Genomic DNA, 25,931 nt, shown 5'->3' with positions numbered 1-25,931 from the left:
CGAACGAAGGTATAAAGCTTGGCGATCAAAGTAGGCGGATTTAAATCGACGATCGATTTCGTATCGCTCCCTCTAACGTTAGACGGGGGTGCGTTTTGCCTCTGGCTGCGATCGAATCATATGGCGCACGCTATCTCGAATGTTTGACGAGTGACAATTAGGGGAATATATCTTTAGAAAAGTAGATTTTATCGCGGCAACGATCGAACACGGATAATTGTGTTTCTTGATGCGCAAGGCAACGGTCGGAACATTCGGAATTTATTGGAAAATTCGATCGACGCTATTCGATACCGACGTGACTTCATTTTCTGGCCAACAGTTGACGGAGTATAATTCTCGCAGAGAGATAGACACCGTGGCAATTGTTACTCGTCTTTGTTTCTCCAGACATTGTTCTCTCATTACGACAGGATGTCACGAGGTTTCAATTTCCGCGGTACATTTAAATCCTTCTGCTTCTCCCGATAGCTTGTTAGCTTTAGTTCTCGCCCGCGGCTCCAGCAATTACCCGACCGGCTCGGCTCGAATTATTTTCTAACGATAAGACAAATCCGTAATAAATACCTAACGGAGATCGTTTTAAACCATGTCAATTAGCATAACGCGACGATAAATTTTTTTTTCAAATAAAGAGAGAACGACTATGAAAAGAGACGTACGATAATTAAAAGGAATTCGTTTCTATCGTGCATCTATCGTACTTACTTTTATTTTATTTTATTTCTTATTTTTAATAACAGGGCTTCGTTCGAACGAGTCCCTGGTTTTGCAAAATTGTCCGGACATCTTAATTGCGAGAAGAACGCGCTCATTTATGATAAACTGAGAGAAAAGAAAAGGGAACGGCATACAAGGCCGTGGCACAATGCTGTCTGCCTTGAATTTTGATTGGAATGCCCATTGTCTTCCATTTAATTATCTGTTTAATGCTGACCGTCGTCTCTTCCGCTCGTCCTTCGTACGTACATGTTCCGTTTGCGTGTCCTACGTATGTACGAATTCGCGTTTACCGATATAATTAATGACTCGCAATTAAGGCCAACGAATAGAATCGACGGGAATCGGCCGTAATGGGGATAACGAAAAATTGCGGAAAAATATTTGGATAATACGAAAATTGCCGCACGAGTATTTCCACGTTTAAAGATCGTTTCTTGTTTTAATTAAGAGAAAATAGCGTCTACACGCGCATATGCAGAGAGACGCATGCATACGAGACAGCGATCTCTTGGAAAAAGAATCTTCTTTGAAGAAAATTTGCATGTTTTACGGGGACCATCGAAGATTCGAAAGAGCCTGTACTTTACTTTCGTTTTCGACGAGATAAAATATTTGGTCAGTTACATTGTCTACGGTCTGTTACACAAATACAGTGGTCACGTGGCACGCGGCGAGCTTCAAACGTTGTTTGCGAAGGGAAGATATTAAACTTCCAACATGATGCACGGCCTCGGCGGACTCGGAGCGTAACTCCGGAAAGGAACTCGGGAAAGGAATGCGGGTATCGAGTTTCAGCTCCTTTGTGTACAAAGAAACCCTTCGACAACTTCGTTTCAAGCGTTTCGTTACTTATTGCTCGAATAATTTAAAGCAGTAACGAATCTTCATTCGCTACTCGCGCGCTTCATTTTCCAAACTCTTCGTTCATCCGTTAAATTTTCATCGTACCGTAAGCGATATAGTCGCCAGCCTTCGAAAGAAAGGCGCCCTTCTCGGTGCGGATCGCGACCGATTTCGCGTCTCCATAGAGCTTCAGCGACATAAAAGACGCCTCATTTCCTCCCGCAACGAGTGAGAGAAAAAAAGAAGAAACAAAGAATGAAAAACGAAGTAAAATATCATTTTCGAATCGTTCTTTCGCGCGAGCGGTTCGGAAATCGCGCGGCGAAACTCCAGATATACGTATACGCGAGGTTTGGCGGTGGTCGTCGACGCGATCGAAGGGTGCGAGAGGAAAAAAGGACCGAGGCAGAAGTAAATAAGACAAAGGTCGAAGAAGGGACGGTAGACCGATGGAGGGATGGAAGCCAGCCAAGGGATGGTACGTGGTTGCGTGTGTGCGACGATGGGCGACAGAGAGAGCTTTTCGAGGAAGCGACGTGCGCGCGAGAAACGCGAGAGCTCGTGTGCCGGCTGGCTACGGACAAAAGCGTGGCTCGAGCTTTTTTTAATTGTGTCTCTCTTACACCTGATCTCGTTCAACCTCCCTGCCTTGGCTGGCGACACCTTCCACGTGGCCCCATTATCTCTTCTTCTTTCTCTTCTTTCCCTTCTTCTCGTTCATCCTGAATCGGCTCGGTTTTATCGGAGTATCGCTCGACTTACCCCCAAGGACGCGCGGCCGTATCGTCGTCCACGAAACCAGGCTGGTTTTACGGATTCTCGATCGGGAAAAGAACTCCCCGTCGTCGGTTCGGAGAGGGGTGGACGATGACGCGTGAATCGAAGAGATAGAATTTTATTTTCCATAGGCGCCGCGCTATTTATGCCTCGTACGCCTGGAAACGGGCCTCGATACCGTGATATATTCGCGCGTGAGTGGCCGAAAGCCCGTGGTGAATTTGTCGGCGACGCGGCGTCGTACCGCGTGTCCTTCGATTTTCATCCCTATCGTTCCGTTATCGCGACCTCCGCTCTTCGAGACAACGACTTTCGCCAGTTTATCTTACCGCCGTGAATTTTCCCACCTTTCCTCTTCATTTCCATACATTGGCTGTCGCAAGCTTGGAAAACCATGGCTGATGAAATTATTTTTTTTCTATCTCTCGTGGAGAAATGTCGAGGAACTTTCGAGTAGCGTCGATTCGCGCGTTGCTGTTCGCGTAGAACTATCAAAAGTCGTGGACGATTCGTCGCGCGACATTGTCGTTCCTAAAGTTTTAAGTCGTTTGCGTTAACCGGGAAAACGTTCTAGTCTCGCCACGAGTTCTTCGACGGGGCTCGAGCGAGTAATTTGAAATTCAGCTTCGTCCTTTCTTACGTCGCACGAACGAGCTTGCCTCCTCTCTCGCAACGAAGCAAAGTCACGCAAACGAGTTTAGAACGAGAAGAAAGGAGGAAAAATAGGGAGTAGATGCGTTATTATGTTTCTTCGGAACCGATACAGACAACGGCGAGACGATGATGCGATTTCCCCTTGACGGGAACGAATTTACGAAACGTTGCATGGTCGGTTGTGGAAATCGAGAAGCTGCTTATTTATCGACGCACGATCGGTCCTGCGACAATTTCCCGCGCAAAAGTTGTCGCGATTCCATTATGACGATATTATACAGAGGAACGCGAAACGTTTGAAGATCGAATGCAAAGGAAAAGGCGATTAATTGGAAGAGAAAAACTTGGCAAGTAGTAAATCCGTTTTTTCTTCGTATCGGAATGAAATTATTTGATAAAATACATTTATACCGCTAGGAAATTCGGAAACTATTTGCTAACGATTCTAAACATCTTTTCTTCGAAGCATCGACGTTCACGAGCCACGTTCGTGCTTTCATTAGTACGGTCGTAACCGTTAAACACACGTCGAAACAAAAAGCGCTCGTAATTTCGACTCGCTCCTCCAAAATCCTAGATATCCGATAGCATCCTGGCAGCGGATTCAGCCAGCGCAGTGGCTGCATCCTTTTGCCGCGCGCTGAATTCAAGTAGTCAAAGTGCAAAAGCTCAAAAAGGACGCTTCGCTGCGTGAAGCTTCAGGAAACTCGGACTTTGAGTCTCTCTCTCTCTCTCTCTCTCTTTCTCTTTTTGAAAGTACGCATTCACGTAGGCAGGTACTCGCGTCGAGGAGGAGCAGAGAGGAAGAGAGAGAGAGAGAGAGAGAGGAGAGAGCTTTGAAAGCTGTCGCAGGAACGAATCGGATGGGCGAGCTGTTGAAACGCGGGCATAGAGGATGTACGGTAATAGATTGTATGCATGAAAAAATAAACCACGAGTGTCGGATGAAAGTTTTACGCGTGAGCCATCGTTTTCGAGAAAATCGACTTTGATAGTACGAGGGTGCGTACTCGCGTTCGCTCCGCGTAATAGTGGAATTACCGTTTGTAAATCGACTGCGAATGTTTTTACGTTTACGTGAAATTTAAAAGTACAAAATGCCGTGTAAATGCGTATAAATTATTTAATCGGTCGTATAAATCTTGCATAAACATTCGCGGTCTATTCGCAATGGTTTTTCGCGAGTTGTGTGTTTCGAAAAAAAGATTTTAATCTTTGCACAACGATCCAAAGATCGCTGCATTTTGATCTTTCTCCCTTCACGGTGAACCGCCCACGTTGATCATTTATTTCGAAACACCCTGTACAAGTTAGCGAGTCTAGAAAGAGGCAGCACATTTCTCATTGAAATACCGTCATATTTCCGCGTTGCCAATGCGTTTCGCGCACACAGCTGACTAAGACGTACGAGCGAGCCGGGTTCGATCTCGCTAAGAGCAAATCACGCGCCGCGCTTTCTGTGAGTCGAATTGGAAATAATGCGGGAAACGAAAGCCATCGCTACCCTCTCTCCGAGGGATCGCTTTATCGATAGATCTTAACATTCTCGCCGCTGACAAATTTCTTACATTTGCCTGTCTCTCCGTACGAAATCGCCTCTACATATTTCGAGTATTTCTTTTTAAGTATGTATTTCCTTTGGATTCGCGACGAGTCTCTCGTAAAATTCCACGTTCGTACCGTTTACCTCGTATCAATTTTACTTCAAATTCCCTGGACGCTGGACGTACGTAGAATCGCGTTAAGGCATCGTTCGATCGGATGCGATCTAGGAGCGAATTAATCCGACGATGGGATTTCGAAACGCGGCCGATCTCCTTTTCCGCGTGTATATTCCGAAATGAAATTAAACCGTTCGATTCGGTGTCAATCAAAGTGGATCCACTCGGATGATATTTGACGGTTGCCGTGAAAATACGCATCGACGAGTCCTTCTAGAAATTACGTTACGCCCTTATTACCTGTCATTGTTCGATAACGATATATATTTAATTAAATCGGACCCGGCCGATTGAAAGCAGACGGGACGTGCTAGATTTTAACGAACCTGTCAACGTCGTCGTTCCCCTGATGCGGCCACTCGATATTCGTTTCTGTCCGACGGAATGCTCGATCGAAGTTATTGTCTCGCTGTGTTTTCCCAAACAGTCAAATGCGCCCCGTTACGCATCGTGATTATCGATCTTTATCTAATCGACGAGGGAAATGAACAAGTTAAATTTCTTAAGAAACAAAATTTACTTTTCCGCGATATAGATAAAAAAGATCAAAATGCTAGATTTAAATTCGCTGTAACCAATTGATTATTAATAGAATCGATTAGTTTTACGCACCACGTCCTGTTTGTCGCGTAGAGTACCGTTGATTAACTCGACGTTCGCGAGTGGACATCGTAACCGATTCCTCGGGGGATGATAAAAAAAAGGGGGAAAGGAAAAGAGGAAAAATGGTTGCGATCGAAAATGATCGTAGAGTCGCGTTAAAAGCAACGATTTCATCGACCACGGGAGTGTTACGGACACGCTCAAAGCTCGCACGAACGACCGGCGAAAGCTGGTTATAGCGTGCCGTGTGGTCGTGCAAAACGTATCGTCGGAGATGGCCGGAACTGCAACAACGAAACGACGAAACAGCGATCCGCTTGTTATATCCTGGAACGTTTTTAATTAACCGGTAGACGATCGTCGATGCTCGATCGACTCGTAATTTACCAGCTGATGAGCATATTGCACAGAGTCATCCGAGCGTAAAGAAAAACCGAGACTTCTCGACTTAAGCACGCCTCGAATAACGAGTTCAGGCAATGATCGAATCCTTTCACCGTTGTTTTAGTTTGATCGCGAATCGACAAATTTTGAACGAACGTTTCGCTTGTTCCCGATCGAGAATCACCGGCATCGAGAGTGAAAATTCAGGATTTCGGCAGAGGCGGCACAGAAAAGAAGGGGATAAAAAGATAGAAGAATTTGGTTGAAAAGGAAAATTGCCGATGAATAAGTTCGAAGCGATCGAAAAGGCTATCGGTCGCACGTGTATGAACTTCGCTCGAAACATTCGGCAACTTTGCTTTACGTCGATTATCTCTTTATTTATGTTCCAATCTGCTTTTATTCTATTTTCTACCGTAGCGCGCTCCATTCTCTCGCTCGTTATTTTTTTCATATTTACTTTATTTCATATTTCTATCATTAGTCCTTGTTACTGCCTTAAACGAATCGCAATTATTACCCTGCCATTGTCTCAACTTTGTTTCGCCTTGCCCATTCACGCGTCCTTCTCTTCTATTTAATTTCCCTCTCGCTTCCTCTATTTTCATTCCACGAGCAAACCAACACGGTCGGGGAGACAGATAAAGCCGTTGAGCTGATTTCGAATTCTTTGCCGCGACAACGAAATCGTATTACATTCATTAAAGGCTGTGAGCCGGCTAAGAACACAAAACACCGGCGAGGGTAGCGGGTGAAAGAGGGGGTGGGACAGAGGGATCGGTGTATAAGTGCGATACGTATCGAGGAGCGAGACGACGAGGAGAGCCGAGTCGACTCCAACGTGTCAGTGGAACAGCGAACCATCTAACCGCGGTTCGTTACAAGAAGACACGACCCGCGGCTGCAATCGCATCCCCTTCTGCCCGACTTTTCTTCCTGATACCGCGGCGAGATCCTCGGCGTGCCTGCGGTCCGTTTCTGCTGGTCTAAATTTCGTCTACGTCTGTCTCTAGCGATGGCGTCGATATTTCGCAGCTGGTATTTCTGACTTGCCCTTTATCGTACCTTGACGGAAGCGTTGCGCGTAGGTTTCACGTAGGACGATCCGTAGTCCTTCGAACGAACTTTAACCTATCGCCAAACGAACGTAGGTGTCGAATATTCGGAACGTTATGACGTACGTAATAGCGGCATCGTTCGTCACAGTTACAACGTCTGCCAAATCGTGCGAGATACGAGCTCAGTTGCGATCCGATAGTACGTGCGAGCGGCCAACGGACCGACTATACGGTATTTCCTACTACGTCGTCACTAACGAGCGAACATTCGGCTTTCGTCCTTGCTTTCGTCCTTTTTATTTCGTCCCAAAGCATCTGAAACAACCTTCCGCTCTTCCTCGCGATCGGTCACTCGTCTCGCGTTCTTCGGCGCAAGCCTCGTCCCTTCGCGGTATGGCGACTCTTTTACGCCGTTTGCCCGCGTTACGATCCTGCAGATCGAAGGGAACCGATCGCGATAACGATCGACAACGTCTCCGAATCGGTATCGATAAGTCGACGCGAGTGTATTGGTCCCATAGGTAGCGGCGGTCGTAGCCGTGTTAGACTAGAGCTCTTTAGGTATCCAGGGTGGGGTGAGATTGGGCGCAGAACCGGCGTGGGTAATGGTGACTACGTTGGCTGGTAGGTTCCGCGGGGTTAGCAGGGCCGAGAGGAAGGCGGCGGTGGGGTGGACTCGGGTGGCATGGCGCGGGGGTGCACCGCAAGCTCGAAAGTTGGGAAAAAGCCAAGGAAGGGGTTGTGCTTCGAACGGAGGTCCGTCCGAGGGCGCAAGCTCGAGGTCGTCCCCGTATCCTCCCACTCTGGCACGCGATAGGTGGAGCCTCCCTGGCCGCCAATACATGTCCTGGACCCGTGTACGCTACGTGCGTAACCCCAGTCAGTCCTTCCACGTCCGAAAACGCGCGCTCTACGCACCCGGTGCGAGTGAGCTTAGCGCGGGCTCTCCCTGCTCTCTCTGCCGCGCTGCGCTGCGCCCAGCGTATCCGAACAGGTTAGCCCTTTTCGCGATACCTGCACCAGAACGTTCGCGCTCGGAGCGCTTTCAGATATTTGCTAAATCGCCGACGATTCGATCGTTCGTCCCTCGGTATCGTTGTCACGCCGCTGTTCCGCCGACGTGATATCTCGTTGTCACGGATTCGGCGAGGGAGATGCTGGTGAATCTGTTTTGCAATCTGTTTCCACCGTGACGATTCGTCGAGCCTCTTCGTCTCGACTCTGGTGATACTTTCCGAGTTGCTCGTCGTAACCATTCTGGCGGGTTCTGCGTGGATTTTCTAGCGCAAGGCGCCACCGCTGCTACGCCAGTTCGTTTGTCTCAAAAAACAAAGCTCGTCGTATGCGCGTATTGGCTTTTTGCGAAGATATAGTAAAGAATAACAAGCACGCTGTTTGGTAAGCTGCAGCGATTTCCGATTTCTACGAGCAACGATTAGAAGCGCTGGAATTTCGGCTTCAGTGCCAAAACCGCGAAAGTGCGAGGTTGTTAACGCGGAAGGGAAAGTTGCAGTGTATTTCCAGTGACGTATTACTTTGAAAGTATTCGTAGATAAAATGGAAATCGGTCGAATAATATTAATATATCGTCGTACACGAACGTACATGTAGGACGGATCCTTTCGAATCGATAGATCGAAAAATATCCGGTGAATCGTCGGTGAAATAGCGAGTATTGCATTTCGAGCAACTCGACCGCGAATCGTGCGCCGAACGAAATTTGCTTCTTCGTCCGATGTGAAAACGCCAGTCGATTTTCGTGTGCTCTCGTCCGGTACAAAGAGATTACGGCCACGGTGGTATACAACGGCATAGTGCGTTGTACGATAAATACATTAATAATAATAATCAGCTATCGCTAGGAAAATAATGCCGCGGTGAAAGCGTGGAAAACGTAGAGCGTCAAAAACGTGGATCGCGCGATTTCATTTTTTCCAGCAACTATATCCTTTCGAAAACGTTTTCAAATATTCGTTCTACGACGTAGAATCGCGGCGACAACCGTAGGAGAATAAGTCACGATACAATTTCATCAGCGATCGTGTTTAAACGTTCGCGGAAGATGGCGCGTTCGGCTTGACCTAGCACGATACGTTTCTACTTTCCATCGGCTCGTACTGCGCGATTGCGAAGGAATGCAATTATCGAAAACATTGCCGAGCAATGTTGCAACCAAACATCGCGTACACATTGGAACAACAACGGTGTACGAGCTTGGCGTACCAGTACGTGTGCAGCTTACTTCCTGTCCATCTCTCCTTTGGTATTCGCTAGATGGCCAACAGAGTAATTAAAGATGCAACGTGTGAATGAACTCTGACACGAACACACCGATGGCATTTTAATTGCTCGACGCATCGCATCGCGTATCTTACTCTCTCCTCCTGTTTGCTTCGCCAAGCTACGTTTGCCGCATTCGTGTAGTGAAATCTTGCCGATCGATTCGTATTTATTTACTATCGCATTTATTTACTTGCAAATAATTCCTACGATCTGAAAATTAAAGTTCTACACGGTATGGTTACGTGGCTTCTTGTTTGTTCCATCAGTCCAACGTATCTTTCTACGTATTAATATGATCGATAGAAATTAAGGTAAGAGTAAGAGTACAACGTTTCGCGCATTTTCTTTCGATCGTACGGTAATCACGTTCTCCGTGCATAGAGCGCAATTTGCTCGCTTAAGGAGAGACGTTACAGCTGTTGCGACAACGAGAAATTCAACGTGAAATCCGTAGTTCGTTGCTATTCTATCGAACCATTCGACGGCAAAGAGAAAAACAGAAAGAGTTAAAAAGAGAGAATGGACGGCGGGAGTCGGTAGACTCGTTCGGAGGAAAATATTTGTTGGCCGCTGATAGAAAGTACCGGCGCGTTTCGTGGACTCTCTCGAGGTCGTGTAGACTGCACGGCTGTTTTTTTTCAAACTCGCCAGCCGGTACGGGAAAGGTGTGCCGGCAGACCGATGGCAAATTTCTGCTCAGTCGACGTTGTCTCGGTCAATAGTCAACACGTTCTACAGGAGTCCGTCGCCTCTCGTTCACTTTTTCACCGAGCTTCTTCCGACCGATCGATTCGAGTGTTGGTACAATTCGTTTTGGTTAGTTTCTTTCCCCAATTACTCGCACGCGGCATTTCACTCGATGTTCGATAGCACTTTTATCCTCTTTGTCGTTGGTAAGTTGCTCGTTCAACTCGGTTATTCCGAATCTCGATCGTGAAACGTCGTTTAAACGACGATCGATTATTTTCCTTCGGAATCGTCGAACGAATTTCAAACAACTGTCTTTCGAATTTCGCGAAAAAATAATTTCATTCTCTCTATTAACGTATCCTGGCGCGGTTAGATTCAACGATTCAAGGTTCATAAATAATCCTCGACGAGTAAGTACGCGATCATAATGCTCCTTCCTTAAAGCCTTTGTCCGAGACACAGTGTCGTTTCATGGTTCCCGCGGCGAAAGGTTCTCAAGGATCTTCGAGCGGCGTGCTCACCGCCCGTTCTAAAAAAACAAAGATTTTCTGACCGCGACAGCTCGAAGCACGCGGAAAAAAGGAAGAAAAGAGAAGGAAAGAGGGAGAGAGAGGGAGCAAAGAAAAAAAATCCCCGCCGAGAAAACTCTCGCGAGGATAGTAGAGGCTTCACAGTGTTCCTTTCGAATTTCCAGATCAAAAGTAAGTGCGCGCGTGTGGTTCGTGTGTGTATACATGTGCCATCATCCGCGTGAGCGATAAGCGGGAGAGAAGAGGACTCGGGCCAACAGAAGCCGGAACCGAAAAATGGATGCGACGTCACTGCGACTCATTTCCGGACTGCTTTTGTTCGCCTACACCGCGTCACACTTTAGTAAGTCATTTTGCTTAATAAAACTACTATTTCTTCCTCTGTGTGCATGCGTCTGTCTGTCTGTGTCGCGTAGTTGAATCCTCTTGTCGCGAATCTTGTCAATTTTCGAAAAACACATCCTTCCTTCGCCGATCGTTGTACGTTGCTTCGATCGTTGTATTTTGCGTCCATAGAATGTCAAAATTATATTTTAGAGGCTCGCAGATAAGAGGGGGAATTAACGAAAATTGGCCACCCTCTAGTTCATAAGACTCTGGTTTATTATCAGAGAAAAATTCCACGCGTACACTCGATTAATTAAAAGCGAAGATAGCTTAATTCTTCGTGTCTCGAAGAATCTTTGAAGCACGGCCTAGACAAGATACCCTTATGATAATGTTTAGATTATTCTTACAAATACTATCTCCGCGGAATGTTATTATACGCATTTGTGTTTAATAATAATAATAATAATAATAAGGATGAAAATTTTAGTTTCGTTGGTAACCGCTTTAAGAGCTCGCCATTTTTCCGGTACAAATACAACCAACTAGAACGGCTGACTACGTAACACGTGTTCATACCGCAGCCACGATATTCGAAACACGAATCACGACGCGTTTGCCTTTCGCTAGCCGAGCTCTGTTCATTTCAAAAAGCATTTCGATGTTTCCAACATCCGTCGATCCAGCGTTTCTGCCGACCTTTCTCCGCCTCTGTTTCGCGTTCCCGCCACAAATCATCGACGATTGCCGATAGAAAAACCCGTGTGAAATTGTCGTTGATCAACCGATCGCGATACGGAGGCTGGCCGATTAAAATCTCGAGGATTAAAACAAGACTTAAAGTTAATTGTAACAACGGGAGTAACGTTCGCTTATCGGACGCTAGGATGGTTATGGTAATTTCAAAACTTTGAGCGATTTAGAAGGTAAATTGCTAAGGAAAACGAGGACGTGGCACAGCAGGACCGAGGCAATGGTGGAAAGGCGGCAGCAAATGCGTCGCCGTAATTGCATAATGGACCTGGTGTGTTCGCGTCGAGATACGAAGCCCTGGCCTGGTTTTTACTCGAGGACTTTCACTCCGCATCACTGGCTCTTCTCTCTCTCTCTCTCTCTCTTTCTCTCTTTCTATCCTTCCTTGTTTTCGTATTCATCTCCCTCGATATTCCTTCTCTCGTCGTGTTTCTGTTTCTCTCTTCCTTATTTTATCCCACGCGTTTCCTTGTTACTCCATTTTTCTTCCCTCTCTGTTCGACCGTTTTTATCTTCTCCTGCTGTCATTCTCGGTTCTCTATTTAGCGACGTATCGTTATCTTTATTCCTGCTCGTAAATGTGAATTTAATTTCGCACCTCGAATAATCGAGGTACGATAGATTCTGAAATTCAATTACCTTCTATAAGAATCGTCTCATTCGCGGGAAACTTTTGTAACGCTGTTGCGAGGATGCGAGAAACGGTGCTGTAATTTCCGTGTGCTCGCCACGAATCACGATGAACATCGTAAATAACAGAACCGAGGAGAAGGATCCAGGGAGGACACCCGGTATATAAGGAACAGGCGGGTCTCTGTTACTTGGCATTAGTCGGTTTCAAGTACGGAGTATTGTTTCTGGAGATCCCGCCGCTCAAATTGCCAGCATTTAGCGGCTTATCTGGATTATCGTTTCCCCATGCACGGTCCGAGGGAGTATTTTTCGTGGGGGTAAAAACGCGGGACGGTTGGCGCTTTTCGAAATTCACCGTGTTTTCTCTCACCGGACGATATTCTTTTTCCTTCTTCGTTCCGCCGTCTGGAAAAGGATTAAACGGAGAAGAGGATTAGAGACGTTTTCTTTTTCCTTCTTTTCCCCTCTTATTCGTTTGATTCTTTTCTTTCTCCCTCTCTATTTCCCTTCTGTTTTCTATCTCTCTCTTCGAGCTCGGTCTCTATAACGGAAATAATTTCAGCGGAGGAGGAAGCGTAAATTCAGTGAGAAAAATTACGCGAGATTTCAAGATAAACTGGAAGCTGGTTTAATGAGTTGCGTTCAACTGGTATAAAAGGGATATACATATATCGTTTTGCAGCCGTATATCGATTCGCACTGGGATCGTTAATTGATTACAGAGCGCAATATTTGCTCTATTTCTTTGCGTACAGGCACACACGGTTGAACGTTTAACGTTTGACCTACTTCCTACGGATAATTTGAAAGGCTTCTCACGCGTCCCAAGGTCAATCGTGCCCTCTCGACAAAATTTTACCTTGGGATTAGAATCCGATCGGATATTCATTCGCGGACGCTCTCTTCGTGGGCTCGCGCGTGTCTTACAACCGCATTTTACACGGTAGATATTTCGCGTGCAAATTGCTTTCCACGATAATGAAAAGCATCTTCGTAATAATATTTCGTTTGAACGTTAAAAGGCAGCCACTTGCTCTAGAAATGAAATATTTTTCTCGAATTTCTGCCTGAAAATTCTCGTTAACGACCAACTACCTTCGCTCAAAGGCTCTGCTTGCTTCCTTTCTTCGTCGTGAACTTATAAGGCGTACCATAAATATGTCGTATACTTTCGCAATGTCTAAAGCGACGATAGCTGCCGGCGTGTACGTACAAAGCCTCGAGGTACGTTGCACAAGTATCGAACATTATTTCTTCGTAACGCTGTGCACGACGATCTTCCATTTACGAAATTAGCTACGCAAACGTAACTCGTTACTCGTAGCACGAAAAGTCTGAGAAACATACTCGATTTCCGGGACACCTGGTACGTCGGCATACGCGGAGATAGAACAGGGCGCGCTCATGTAGCTTCCAATAAAGCTCCGTTCGAGTGCTCGTTCGGTACTCGACGAATCTTGAATCGGACAATACCCTCGTGGTACGTCCATCTGAAATAACCCATAAGGTCCCTCGAGTGTAGCATCTATATAGGGAGCGGTAATGCCTCGTGGCACGGTTACGAACATCCACCGTACAACCAGCGGAGCAACATTTTTTACCTTCTTTGTCAGGGATTACTTCCGGGTCAGCAGCCAGGCTCGATCGTGTCCAATCCACAAGCTTACAGATTACCGGACGTACTTGTCACGAGCGTGGTAACGCGATGCGTATCACGTGTAATCCATCGACTTTTCCAGCACGCTTTTACTCACATTTTTCTTCCTTCCGTTTCGTTTTTCTCGTACGGGGTTTAGTTCGCAATAAGACGAGTCGGTAGACACGCGTGCAAGCCTCGATGTCGTATAAAAAATATCGTATGTCCCAGCTTCTGTATAATTACGTCCTCTAGAAATTTGTTTTTTTCGTCACGACAATGCGTTATTTCTCTACTGCGATCGTGCTACGTTCGATATGTATTATTTCGATTCGCTGGAAAACGAAATTCAAATGTACTCTCGCATATTAGGGAGAATAGGTCGGGAGATGTCTAAAGGAACGCGGTTCGGTTCGTAGCAAACGCGAAGACTCGCGGAGATGGAAATCGCGAACGAGAACAGGCATTCATCGGACGTTGCGATTGCGAGGTTACGCGGCCGTTCGTTGCAAAAGTAATCGAGCAATTTTTTCCCTTTTTTTTTCTTGCTTCCCCGCGGGATTACTTCCGGTTCAACGAGTCCCGCTCAGTCGGGTTCAATCTCCGTACTCTGTGTCAGATTACAGAGTACTCGCCGTAGTAACATCTATAGTAACACGTGTGTAGTATGTAAACTCGTAGTACGCGTGCGCGTTTACGGACCAGTCGCCCATATGCATAAAAGTACTGCATATATGTATATCGCTGGAAAATCGGGCGCGTTCGTGTGCGTTCGATGCATATCAGGGACGCACGATCTTTATTCCTTTTCTTCGATCGAGATTGTATCGCGTCTACGATTCCATTCGATTCGACGAGTTATTATTCCATACGAAATATTATATGCTCGAGAAATATTTTTAAACGATACTCGATGACTAGAAAATGCTACGGAAAAATGATTGGAAGAGATTAAATTCGATTTGATATTTAGGGGATGAAATTTATCATTCGTTTATTTACCATTTGAAAACGAAGGAGCTTTACTTCCATTACGGATACAATTGACGCTTATCGATGATAAAAGACGGAATATCGATGTGTCGCGTGATTACGCGATACAAGCTACGAAATAATAGACCGATGATAAAGTAAAAAGAATAGAAATGCACTCTGCTTTCCACTCGATCGCCGGAACGAGAGTGAACCGCGGAGCGCTCTGCACCCTGAAACTTAAGTAGCTCCTACCAGAGTGCACACAGACAGGGTGGGGAGCGTCGTTTCGACGCGGCGCTCAACCACGGCGTCCCCTCCGTGATACTCGACGGTAGTATGAGGGGCGTCGTTTCAGCGCTCGCCGCTCACAATCAGACAGCCGAGTCCCCACCGTGAAGCGTACGAAAGAGCACCCCACCATCGCCACGCCACTATGGAAGTGGAATAGGTCAGCCGGACGTTCTGAATAAACCTTGTAGTTACGATTATTTCTATACATTTTGAAACTTTCGATTCTTCTGCAAGCATTTACCGATAGAGTACCCCAGTATCTACCCCTGTGGAATTATTCAAGCGCAGAGTATACGAAGTACAATATTCTAAGATAACTTTCCATATTTCTTGCTAATAAAATTCTATCGAAATTCCAACGAAAGCAGTAGAATGTTAATTATGGTTTTCTATTCGGTATTTCTTCGAATCACGAGTGATTTGTTCTAGGCGTTGCTTTATTCGTTCGTATTTACGATTTGTTCATTCATACCGCACGTTAAACTTTGTTTCGTTATAATCGTCCGTGTGCAAGAAACGAATCGGTTTAGCCATGTTCGACGTGAAAAATTTATGCAGGATGATAATTTCCCGAGTATATCGCATCGAACAAGATTCCTATATTTTTCTGGAACATCGGACGCTTTGCAATTTTCCTCGCATGCGAGCCTGACGCGCATGCATCAACGTAATCGTGCGCTTGTTCCTTCCATAGATGACACAGATGTGTCGTGGAACGCGCCCATTACCGGAGATCATTATACGCGACTCGTAACGAAATTTCAGAAACACGTTTCTTATGTTCCCAATTTTTCGCGCATTACGAAACGTACGTATATAGAGGAATTCTCGCGAATTACCAAATGAAACTGCGATACTCTGTTCCAACACCGAGACTGTTCAAAAATAAATTTCGACGATTTCTATCAGAATTTCTTCCTTGTCTCGGTCTAAATCTGCGTCTGTGTTATACGTATTTGCGATGCTCGTTCTCGTAATCGCTACTATACCTTGACATAAATGAATCGTATACCTGATATCCGATCGGTCGTTGCTACAAGAGTCCTGGAATGCGACGTCGCGTCATTCTCTCGTCCATGATCTGAATTATATAGAAAATTATGGCGCTCTTGGATACGTAATTCCACATAATGCACCATTAGCGGTAAACCTGCATCTCTAGTTTATTCATGGCACCTAAGTTTGCATCGTAAATATATCAGTTCGACTGAAGCATTATTTTAAAGTCGATATATACTCTCATCGAGAGTCTCGTAGTAGAATCTTAGAGAGAATTGAGATTCTTATCGTCGCCAGTATTAAAAGAAGGGTTCGTTCTATGGTTAATAAAGCGACAAGTGTAGAAAGTTAGCACCGAGCAAGACCGAGCGAACTGACGCATCCGCGTAATTAAAATTCGACGGTAATCGAAGGGAGGCGCGCAATCGAAGATAGAGGATCACATGTGCACGTGCGACGCAGCGACAGGCTACTCGGAGTAATTGGAGTCGGTAACGGGTGTACATTTAATGCGTGTATAGTATACTTGTTGCTTGTTCGCCAGATGTGTGGCTCCCAACGGAGCCGGTTACACGATGCTTTCGAAACGGCGAGCAAACGGCGACCACCCTCAAAGTTAGCGGTTCGGTGTTAATAGATGTAAACGGCCAATTCGAGACTTTGACTAAAGGGATTTATCTCAGTCGGCGATATTTGTAATCGATTAACGGTCCCACTAAATGACCGATGTCGCAATAGCGAGATATCAATCGACGATCGAAGGATGACACATCGAAGTCCTATTCGCAACGAGGTGGTTTTACTCGCGTCGTAACTAGAACTTTGATCATCTTCCGTCTAGCTTCTTTTCTGCTGTTTCTCGCTCTCTTTCTACTTTCGATTAGAAAAAGAAAAAATTTGATTCCATTGTTGGATCAGTCTGCCGCATTAACCGGTGGTCCGACATAAAACGTTCGGTTTGCATTGTCAGACGGTACAACCCCTGTACCTTAATCTATCCGCAATCAAATGATCACCCATCTCCCCTGGGGATCCCCTTTTCTTCTTTCGTACTATTTTCTTATCGACTCCTCCGGGGAGAGAATAACCCGGAATTGCATCGTAGCTGGGCCTATCCGACCAGCAAAACGGAATGAAAGGCCGGAGTCAAAGAACGCGGACGTATCAGGGAAACAATTTAACTAATGGAACCGTATTGCCCGTAGAGATCTACGATCGTACACGATACGCGCACCAGACCCCCTTTTTTACGCGATATTATCCGAATTTTTCACCGGTCGTTCTTGTTATCGGTGGCCGATTCTAATTCCTCGGAATGGTATCGATCGATATCGGTCAACGTCGACCGAAGAGAAGTATTTTCTCAATCTAACGAAATATTTCGTTCGGATACTTTTACTGTATTTTTGTCCTTTATCCGTATGCGTTGACGAAGGCACAGATGCATCGCGTTAACTAAGCGGCAACGGCGTATTTCATTGGCTTCGTCTTGTCGACCGTATCGGAGCCGGGTGTAATTTGCACGTCTTGCGGATGCATAATGTGCTATTAGACGAACGGCTGACACGTGCTCTGACACGGAGTCATTATCGACCGTACTGCTGTCTTTCTCGTTATAACACCTCGTGCTTCTATGCCTACGACTCTATAAAGCGAAATACACGCGTGTATTGGAAAACTCATCCCCAAACACACGCTTCCTTTTATCTTTCTTTCGCTTCACAGTCAAATAAAAATAAAATCAAAATCGAACGAAACACTTTGATCGTCTTCGGCGAGTGTAATCACTTGCCTCTTGGAGCAATCAAATAGAAAGCGGTGGAGATCGTGATCGAAATTGGCATCCAAATATTCCGATATCGATGGCACGGTGATCAAGTCGGCCGAAGGGGACGATATTACAGTGGCGTGTCTCTGGTCCGTGTTTGAGTTCCACTGCGATATGAATGTCTCCCCATGGGGGTGTCGTCGCATATCGATTGGAATGAGGTGCTAGCTACGCGTCCATGTATGTATCTATGTATGTATGTCCCGCTTCCAGCGGTCCTACGTCGTAACACGAAATTCGTGGGAACTGTAGCTTCGAAACGGAGGGAGTCGACCGTGAAGCGTCTTCTGACCGATGACACGGTCACCATCGCTGCTCCACGATAATGGTGTCAGCCAGGTACATTTGTCACATACACTCGTAACAGACCGTGTCGGACGTTCCGAACGCACGATTCGCGAAACGCTGATCTCTCGGATCACGATCGTTAGAATTCGATTTAAGTCATCTTTGATACGAAGCAATAGTAAAATGTATTATCTGCTATTTTAGGAAGCATCTATTTTACGAAATACGTTTATCCAACAAGAAGGAACTTTTCAGAACAACGTATAGTATTACGTGCACGCTAAATAGGACGGCTGTCACGTTACCTGTCCACCCTTACGCTCGTCCCCCATTCGAGCCGCTCAAAAGACCATCCGAGATAATATCTAACGGATAGAGTCCCCTTCCTAGTTACCATTACCGTAAGCCAGGTTTTAACGAGCGGTTATTCGATCGAAGATAGTATTCCATTATTACTCGGCGTAAATCGTAACCAGCGACAAACTCCATTTATCGAAATGGAAGCGTAAACAAGTCGGCGAAATAAACGGAAGGAATGTGTCCAAATAGAACGGAAAAGTAAAGATAAACGAAAAGAATCGTGCACGTGGACGTCGAGCAAAGAAACATCTTATCCAGGAGGATTCGTTTTATCCGTAAGCCGTGCCTTTATTTTCTACACCGGCCGTGTTTGTCGATCACCTTGAGCCCTGCAGACAGTCTACCCGGCACGAGTTCTATTTCCCTGGAATCTCGTTTCTTTTCACTGGAAAGTTAACCTGTTCCCGTCAAAGGTATTTCGCGATGTTTTTACCACTTGAACGCCGGGTGTATCGAAAGGCGTGAAAATACTTGTAGACTACGGCACCGGTTAGACTCTTATAGTAAACGAGGTGCGAGAAATCGAGGTGTATCCTGACTACGGAGCGAGTCGCACAGTCAGTTCGATATCGCCAAGAGAGGAGGGTAGAGGGTGGTCTTAATGCATTTGTCGAGGTAGCTATGGTACGCATCACCAGGCACCCTTTTTGCAAGCTCAGCGTGCTCTCTCCCTTCGCTCCCTTTCTCTTCAGCTCTTTCTTCTTCTCTTTTTATCTCTAAGCCTGCATACGCTCGCTCCTTCTTCTCCTTTTCCTTCTTCCGCGTCTTCTTTGAATCGATGCCGAGTTTCATATCTATCTCTTCTTTCTTACTCCGTTCGATTCACCTAATCCTTTCTTCGCCCCCTTCTTTCGTTTCCGTTTATTTCGGTTTAATGTTGCATCGGTTTTACCTTCTTCTCGCCGCTCCTCTTTCCGCGCTTGTCTTTCTTTATTTGCGTGTTTCTCAGGTTTTCGAATTTTCCCGAGCATAGTTGCTTTCGCTAAGTCAGTCTTCGTTTATTCGTCTCTTTAACGCGCTCTTTCTTCCTCTCTTGCCCGCATCTCCGGCGCTTCCCCTCTCCCGAGAGTATAATGACTGTAAAACGAAGCGACCGACCCCTTGGCTTTAATCTCTTAACGGGCAAACGGCAAAAAATATCATTCGTATTCTTCCTCGGAGACGGACAGAGGCTGTCTGGCCCGATCAATTAAGGGATTGCCTTGTCTGCGACAATTATCCGGATTAACCGGTGCGCGTCGAAAGAATATCCACGGATTAGAGCGAACGCCCTTTTAGGGGAATATCTCTATCTTCAAAGACGTTGGAAAAATCGAGAACTAGATTTTAACGAGCGACAAGAAGAAAGTATAAAAAAATCAGATTGGGCAAAAACGACGGTGATTCGGCGAATGTTTCGGTTATGGAAGAGCGGATCGTTTAAAGCGTTAGTCTAAAATGCGGATGTAGGATTCTTTTCCGCGCGATATCGCGATCATACGACTATCTGCGTTTCTCCAGTTAGGAAGAAATCCAGTTAAGAAAAATGTCGCTCGTCTACGTTGTAACTTGACGATCGGCTATGTTGCGTAATCGTTGCACGCGCGTTTGCTTGAACGAACGCGTTCGTTTCGACGATTTTCCTGTCTCGGATCGCGAAACGGGTGAAATCCCTTTCTCTTCCACTCTCGATCCTCCGTATGATCCGCTTTTAATCGTATCACGGAAACTTAGAGGTAAGCTGGCTCATAAAATCCCAAGCGACGGTATGAATATTTATACGAACAGGATACAGGTACAACAGGATGTTTGAATAATTCTAAAAACGTCTAGAGGAAACTTGCTAGGCTATGAAACGATTCGCTTAGAAATAAGGCAGATATCGACGTCGTCTGTCTGACTAATCGGACGACGAACGAATGCCGGTACAGTAATCGAATATTCTACGAAATCGTTGAATATCCGGTTGTTTAGTCTGCGAAAGGCGACGCCTCCGGTTCTCTTGTTTCGCTATTTTCAAATTCTCAGCTAGTGTCGCAGACGACACGCTCTCTCGGTCGGGAGCACTTAGAAAATCGATAAGCCCTGGCTCGCTTGATCCGCCGCTGGCTGCTGCCAGGCCATATCTTGATTAAAATCAGTGCCACCCGGCACTCTCCTTTCTTCACCCTTCTCGCGCAAGATCCAGCCCTTCGCCTAGCGATGAATCCGGTTAGTCTCGTTAACGTCTTAAGTCACCGGCTTCTCCAACCACCTTCTCTCTTTTTCTCTTTCTATCTTCCATGCTCTCATAACCTTCTTCATCCACGCCACTTTCTCCTCTCGAGGACAATGGAACATCGAGCTTGCTGGAAAACTTGCACCGCCACTTCTGCTCTAACGCGTGCCCGATAAAATCGTTCCACGACGGGCTTGATTCGACGGAAGCACTCCGGCAGCGCGCGTACACTTCGTCATTAGGATCATCGCTTCCGACGATTTCGACTCCCCTCTTTGCTCGCTCCTTCCACCAATTTTTCTTCCGACCAACTTTTTTTCTTCGCGATTTCATTCACATTCGATTTCACCGGATAGATAAGTTTGAAAACAGTTGATCGTCGTTCGATTAATTTCATCGCTGCTTCTTTCATCGCTTCCGAAACGCGTCTTTGGTATATAAATTTCCTTATTTCTGTACAAATCATCGTATCAATGTCGATTTCTCTATTCGCGTTATATTTCCCTCGAATTTAAGACATTTCCTTACGACGAGCGAACGAACCGAAGAATACAGCTACGACGCGTAAAACAAATAATTTTTAGAACGTAACTCGTTATTTATTGGGAAAGGAAATATTCTCACTCGTGGTAATTGCTGCACGCCTATATGACATAAGGTGAAAACCGATACTGTCGAGCCATAAATCGATGTGTTCTCATCGCGACGCGGTAGTCGTATCTGTTCCTGCGGCTCTCTCCACGATCTCACGGTGTCTCGTTTATCGTCGAACGAGATTGGCCGTTCTTTCGCGCGAAAGTGAAAGTTCACGCGTTTGTAGGTCTAGTCAGCTACCCAGCGAACCGGTAGCGAAACGACTGACTGACTGGCTGGCTGGCTGGCCCGCATGTAAAATCGGATAGTACTCGTTTTTTGTGGTCTGATTATCCGGTGTTATTCGAACGGGTCAAATAGGTCTCGCGAAATGGTAGAATCGTTACAAAATCAAGACGAGAATACTTGACGCAACGTTGCGTCGCGGTTGCGCTTCGAACGAACGCTAATTGAAACTTTAAATTTAAATTCATTGCTACGTGGGTGATTGCGTTAGAGACGGAACCGTTTATGCGTAACGCTTACCGCGATGAAAAAAAGTTAACGATAGGACGAGTCTGTTGATTGGAGTGACGGCGGTAAGACAGGATGATCTTACAGCGCGTAAATTGGCTCGTTATCTTGGAATGTTGAATAAAACGACGCACCTGTCGTATCCTGTTTTCATTTTACCTTCGTTTTACCTCAAGTTTATAAACGCGTGGTATGTGAAAAACGAAACGAGATCGGCTTACGATTTTCCCGCTGTTCGTACAATCGTAGGGCACGAAACGTGATCGATTTTGCGAAGAAACAAAGGGGCATCGCTAATTGATTCTCCAATTAGCTTACATCGCTGATCGACACGGATAGATAGATCGTAGCTGGTTGAGCGACTCGTCGCGAAATCACAGCCAGAAAGGTGATTTCTCCAGCGTTATTGCGTTACGATTTAAAGTAAATACACCGAGGCGAACAGATATTTCCAGTGGAAACGAAACGAGGAACATAAGCTGCGGAAAGACGCGACGCGGTTTCTTTAAGAGCGAGGTAACAAGAGAATTTCTCGAGACTTTTCTGGTTAAATGCGTGGCCGAAGGCGCGCAAAGTCTGGCGAAGCCATAAAAACAATCGAGTTCTCGCCGCGACTAAAAAAACATTTGCTTCTAATTAATTAGCTGCAAGTTGGAACATAGAGCGTGGACCAACTTGTCGCTTACTCTCGTAAACGGGAGGTCGATAGAAACTTCTATCGAATCGTTGAATTCGTTTCTATTTTTATCGTCGATCGATCGACCGATCGGTTCCGTAAATAGAAACCGGTATAATGTGATTCACGATTTTGTAATAGTGGAAAGGAAGGAGGAAGGTTTGAAATGAAAAAGAAACGTTACGATTCTTCGATTTCATGGTCGTTGGCGGTGCGTCGCGCGAACCGTACTACCGCGCGACGTAGCAAGATAACGAGTGAATTTTTTACGACTATCCTCATTAAACGCGTGCCCGGAGGCGAACGGTGGATCCGCTGAATCCGATCGAAAGAGCAAAGACCATCGGCGCCAGAAGCTAACGAATCCTGACGCTCCCAGCCCAGCCAACCGGCTGCGATTGTGTATTTGGGGCACATGCAATATGCTTTGTGCTACGCTGCCCCGGGGCTAAGGTATTCCCCACAGTGGCCCGTGAAAGCGGAGTTATAAGACTGACGTGTGCCAGAGAGGAGAGACTATTCGAAGAACCTATGCGCGATTCGGGGTCTCATCGACGGTTGCGAATAGCACGACGGAGCCAGGATGCGGGGAAGAGAAGAACGAAGGGAAGAAGCACGGTCGGCCGATGTTTACTCGGTTCAAATGTTGACCGTACTCCCTTCACCACTCTCAGATCATATCCTGCTTTCAGACGAACCTCTCAGTAGGACACGTAGTCGCAGATTCCGTTAAAGCGTCGCTCACGATTCACAGCCGTCGTCTTCTTGAGCATCCACGAAGACGCGAACGATACACGGTTCGTCGATACATCGCTTAAAGTTCCAGGATAGCGGACAGTGGATAGCGGGTAATCGAACGCGAATCCACCGATTAACGACGAGTACACGAGTCAAGTACGTTAAAAGGAGAGCCGGCTGACCGAGTCAACGGATAGAAAGAAGCAACGCTCGGTGTAGCCGTGTTTAAAGTAGCACCGAGTCGTAGGCGAAGCGTCGCGTCGTCGCATTGCGTTAATTCGTCCCGGTGATTATGGATCCATTAGCGTGGCAGCCAACAAATAGCACGGTACAATCCAATAACCGTCGTGGCCCATAATAAAAGGGGAGGCAGTTTAAGCACCAGTCGGGGGTAGTTTAGGTGGTGGCGCGTAGGCACGCACCTACATAACCTCTCTTTGCCTGTGGACGTACTCGTGCACCAGTGTGCGCTCCTGTTTACTAGTAGATATTCTCTTTCGCTTCTCTCTATCCCAAGACGCTTCTATATCTCTACCCCTCCGTTCGGATTTCCCCCTTCCCTCTCTCTCTCTCTCTCTCTCTCGTCCTTTCTATTCGCTGTTCTTTCCTTTTCTCTCTTGTACTTTTCTACTTTTGCCCCTCTTTCCGTCCACGTCATTCCATAGCCGATTTCGCGAGCGCACAGCGAGGGTCGACATCCCCCAATACCGGCCAGATAGCGATCACCGCGTTCATTGTCGCATCACCATAATATCCTGCGATGCCGATGGGGTGTAGACACACTACGTCGACGACAACGACGACGACGACGAGGAGGAGGACGGATCGAAAAGAACGGTAGCCGGAACCTCGACGTTCACCAATACAACCGCGAGCGAACGGGGTGAATGGGAATCGAGGGTGGACTAAAAGCCTCGAGTCTGCGTTTCGGTCCAACACCGCACCGGTGCGCGCCAACGACGTGTTAATTATCCTTGGGCGACGGTGATGGTGTTTCGTTCCCAGCAAAAATCACGCACCACCAAGTTGGACGTTCAATGGGAATTAATTGAGGAGGGAGCTTCGTGGCGGTTAAGAATTATACGTACGATCGTGCCGAATTACGTCTTTTTGGGCCGGTGGAGAACGAGTTGGCAGGGCAAGAAGGTTTGAGGCCCGATGCCGATATCGCGCGGACGAGAGTCGTTGACCTGCATCGAACCTAATCGAAGTATCGGCTCGTTAAACGGTTTGCGAGATACATTATTATTATTGATCGATGTGCAATGTTTAATTCATCGGAACGTGCATTTCGGGTATTAGAAATTGTATTAATATCGAGTTGTTACAACGCGTGGAAGATTGAAACATAGCGATAATAAATAGAGCGTTTGGCGTGTCGGTTTATAATATTAGCGGGGAAACGGATTTGACGAAATATAACAGAGAGCTACTGTTTTTAATAAAATGACCAACGTCGATCGGATTTTCTTGCGTCTAGTTTCATCGGGTGGAATATTCGTCGGAAAGATAAACGATCAAAGTCGTTTTTCAGCATCGAATTCGGTTATTTAAAATATCAAATTGTTTATTACCTTTTGTAGCGAGATTGTAGCCAACAGTGGCGATTTATCCGGTTGGTAAAAATATAGGTACACGCGAAGGCGTGTGTGCGTATGCCCTAAATCCAAAATTCCGATCGAACTATTAAGCCGATTGCGACGAGATTCGAAGAGAAATTCGTGCATTCGGTGTGCATGAAATAAGATTTGCAGAGTATCGGTTTTTTCGCCTAAAAAATATCAACGACCGATGCTTCCCTTTAGCTCTACTCGGACAGCACCCAAATCTATGCTTCGGTTTTTGTAAAAATATCGTGAAATACCTTAAAATACCTTGAAACGAGGAGAAATGTTTTCGAAACAATGTTTGTTGTTGGAAATATTATTCCATGATTTTTACGTTATCGACGTTATTACGGATGTTTGCATATTTACGGGAAATTAAAATACGCAAAAATGTACAGTGCGTGCAGTATGAAAAATATTATACGATACACCCGAAGCAAAGAAGACAGCGAGAAAGAATCGTGAAAGGTAGAATTCTGGAATTCCACGAGAGAAATCCTAAAATGCGATACAGGCGAGGAAGAATATTCAAAGGATGAATCGTATCGCTGTTTAAGTATCTGCATTTCTTTGATTATCTTCGTAAAGTAAAACATAGAAGCTGATGAAAGCCGTGTCGGCATCTTTTGCAGCTATTGCGCGAATCGTCGTAAACGTTCGCAGTCTAATTACCGCGCTTACAAAATACAATAATACGCGAACCGCGCGATGAGAAAAGATTACTCCGTGCAAATCGAAATCCTCTCTAACCCTGGTAACCGATCGCGGATAGTACGGTCTTTCCAGGAGCGCCAATAAAACCGGAAATAAATCCTATCCATCGCGAGCAATCTCGCGGAATCCGTTTCCCTCGATTTCACGCTTCAGACTGTTAAACGCAACCGCTAATCCGAAGGCGAGAAAGCGCTCGAAGACGATCGGTTCGCGCGTTTGAATCCGTTCCCTCGTACGAACGATCCACCGATGATCTTTACTGCCGCGGCGGCTCTTCCGATCTATTCGCTCGTCCAACTTTATGGGGCCTGTCGAGCAAATGAAATGAAATTCATGCAAATCGCGGCACGGCCGGCTGGTCCGTCGACGCTTTTGTATCGGGGCGGTGATGCGTCCAACCTATATCACGAGGGTGAAACCGTACTTCCCCCTTTGCAACCGTGAACGTAGCACGCCTCGAACGAAGTCCCGACCGCCGCCGCCGCTGCGTCTTTTCGCGGTCTCGCTCGTTTAGGCTCCAGTTCGCTCCATATGTT

At 46.1% G+C, this 25,931-nt stretch overlaps 1 protein-coding gene across 8 annotated transcripts in view; it reads left to right on the top strand.

The window, feature by feature from the left end:
* The window catches only part of LOC126919732 (protein Skeletor, isoforms B/C), a 53,601-nt gene that overhangs the window by 5,756 nt on the left and 21,914 nt on the right, over positions 1-25,931 (top strand). For 2 of the 8 annotated variants that reach the window (XM_050729290.1, XM_050729287.1), the window contains exon 2: positions 10,431-10,609. In XM_050729290.1, the coding sequence (XP_050585247.1) occupies positions 10,543-10,609 (67 nt within the window). In that variant the 5' untranslated portion in view covers positions 10,431-10,542. Of the gene's footprint in view, positions 1-7,624; positions 7,758-9,414; positions 9,940-10,430; positions 10,610-25,931 lie in introns of those variants that run through there. The other 6 variants (XM_050729286.1, XM_050729289.1, XM_050729288.1 and 3 more) reach the window with 6 other exon arrangements.

Source organism: Bombus affinis, chromosome 8 (assembly GCF_024516045.1).
Source record: "Bombus affinis isolate iyBomAffi1 chromosome 8, iyBomAffi1.2, whole genome shotgun sequence".
NCBI lineage: Eukaryota > Metazoa > Arthropoda > Insecta > Hymenoptera > Apidae > Bombus > Bombus affinis.
Note: the sequence above shows the minus strand (reverse complement) of the source record. Positions and strands in the feature narration are given on the sequence as shown.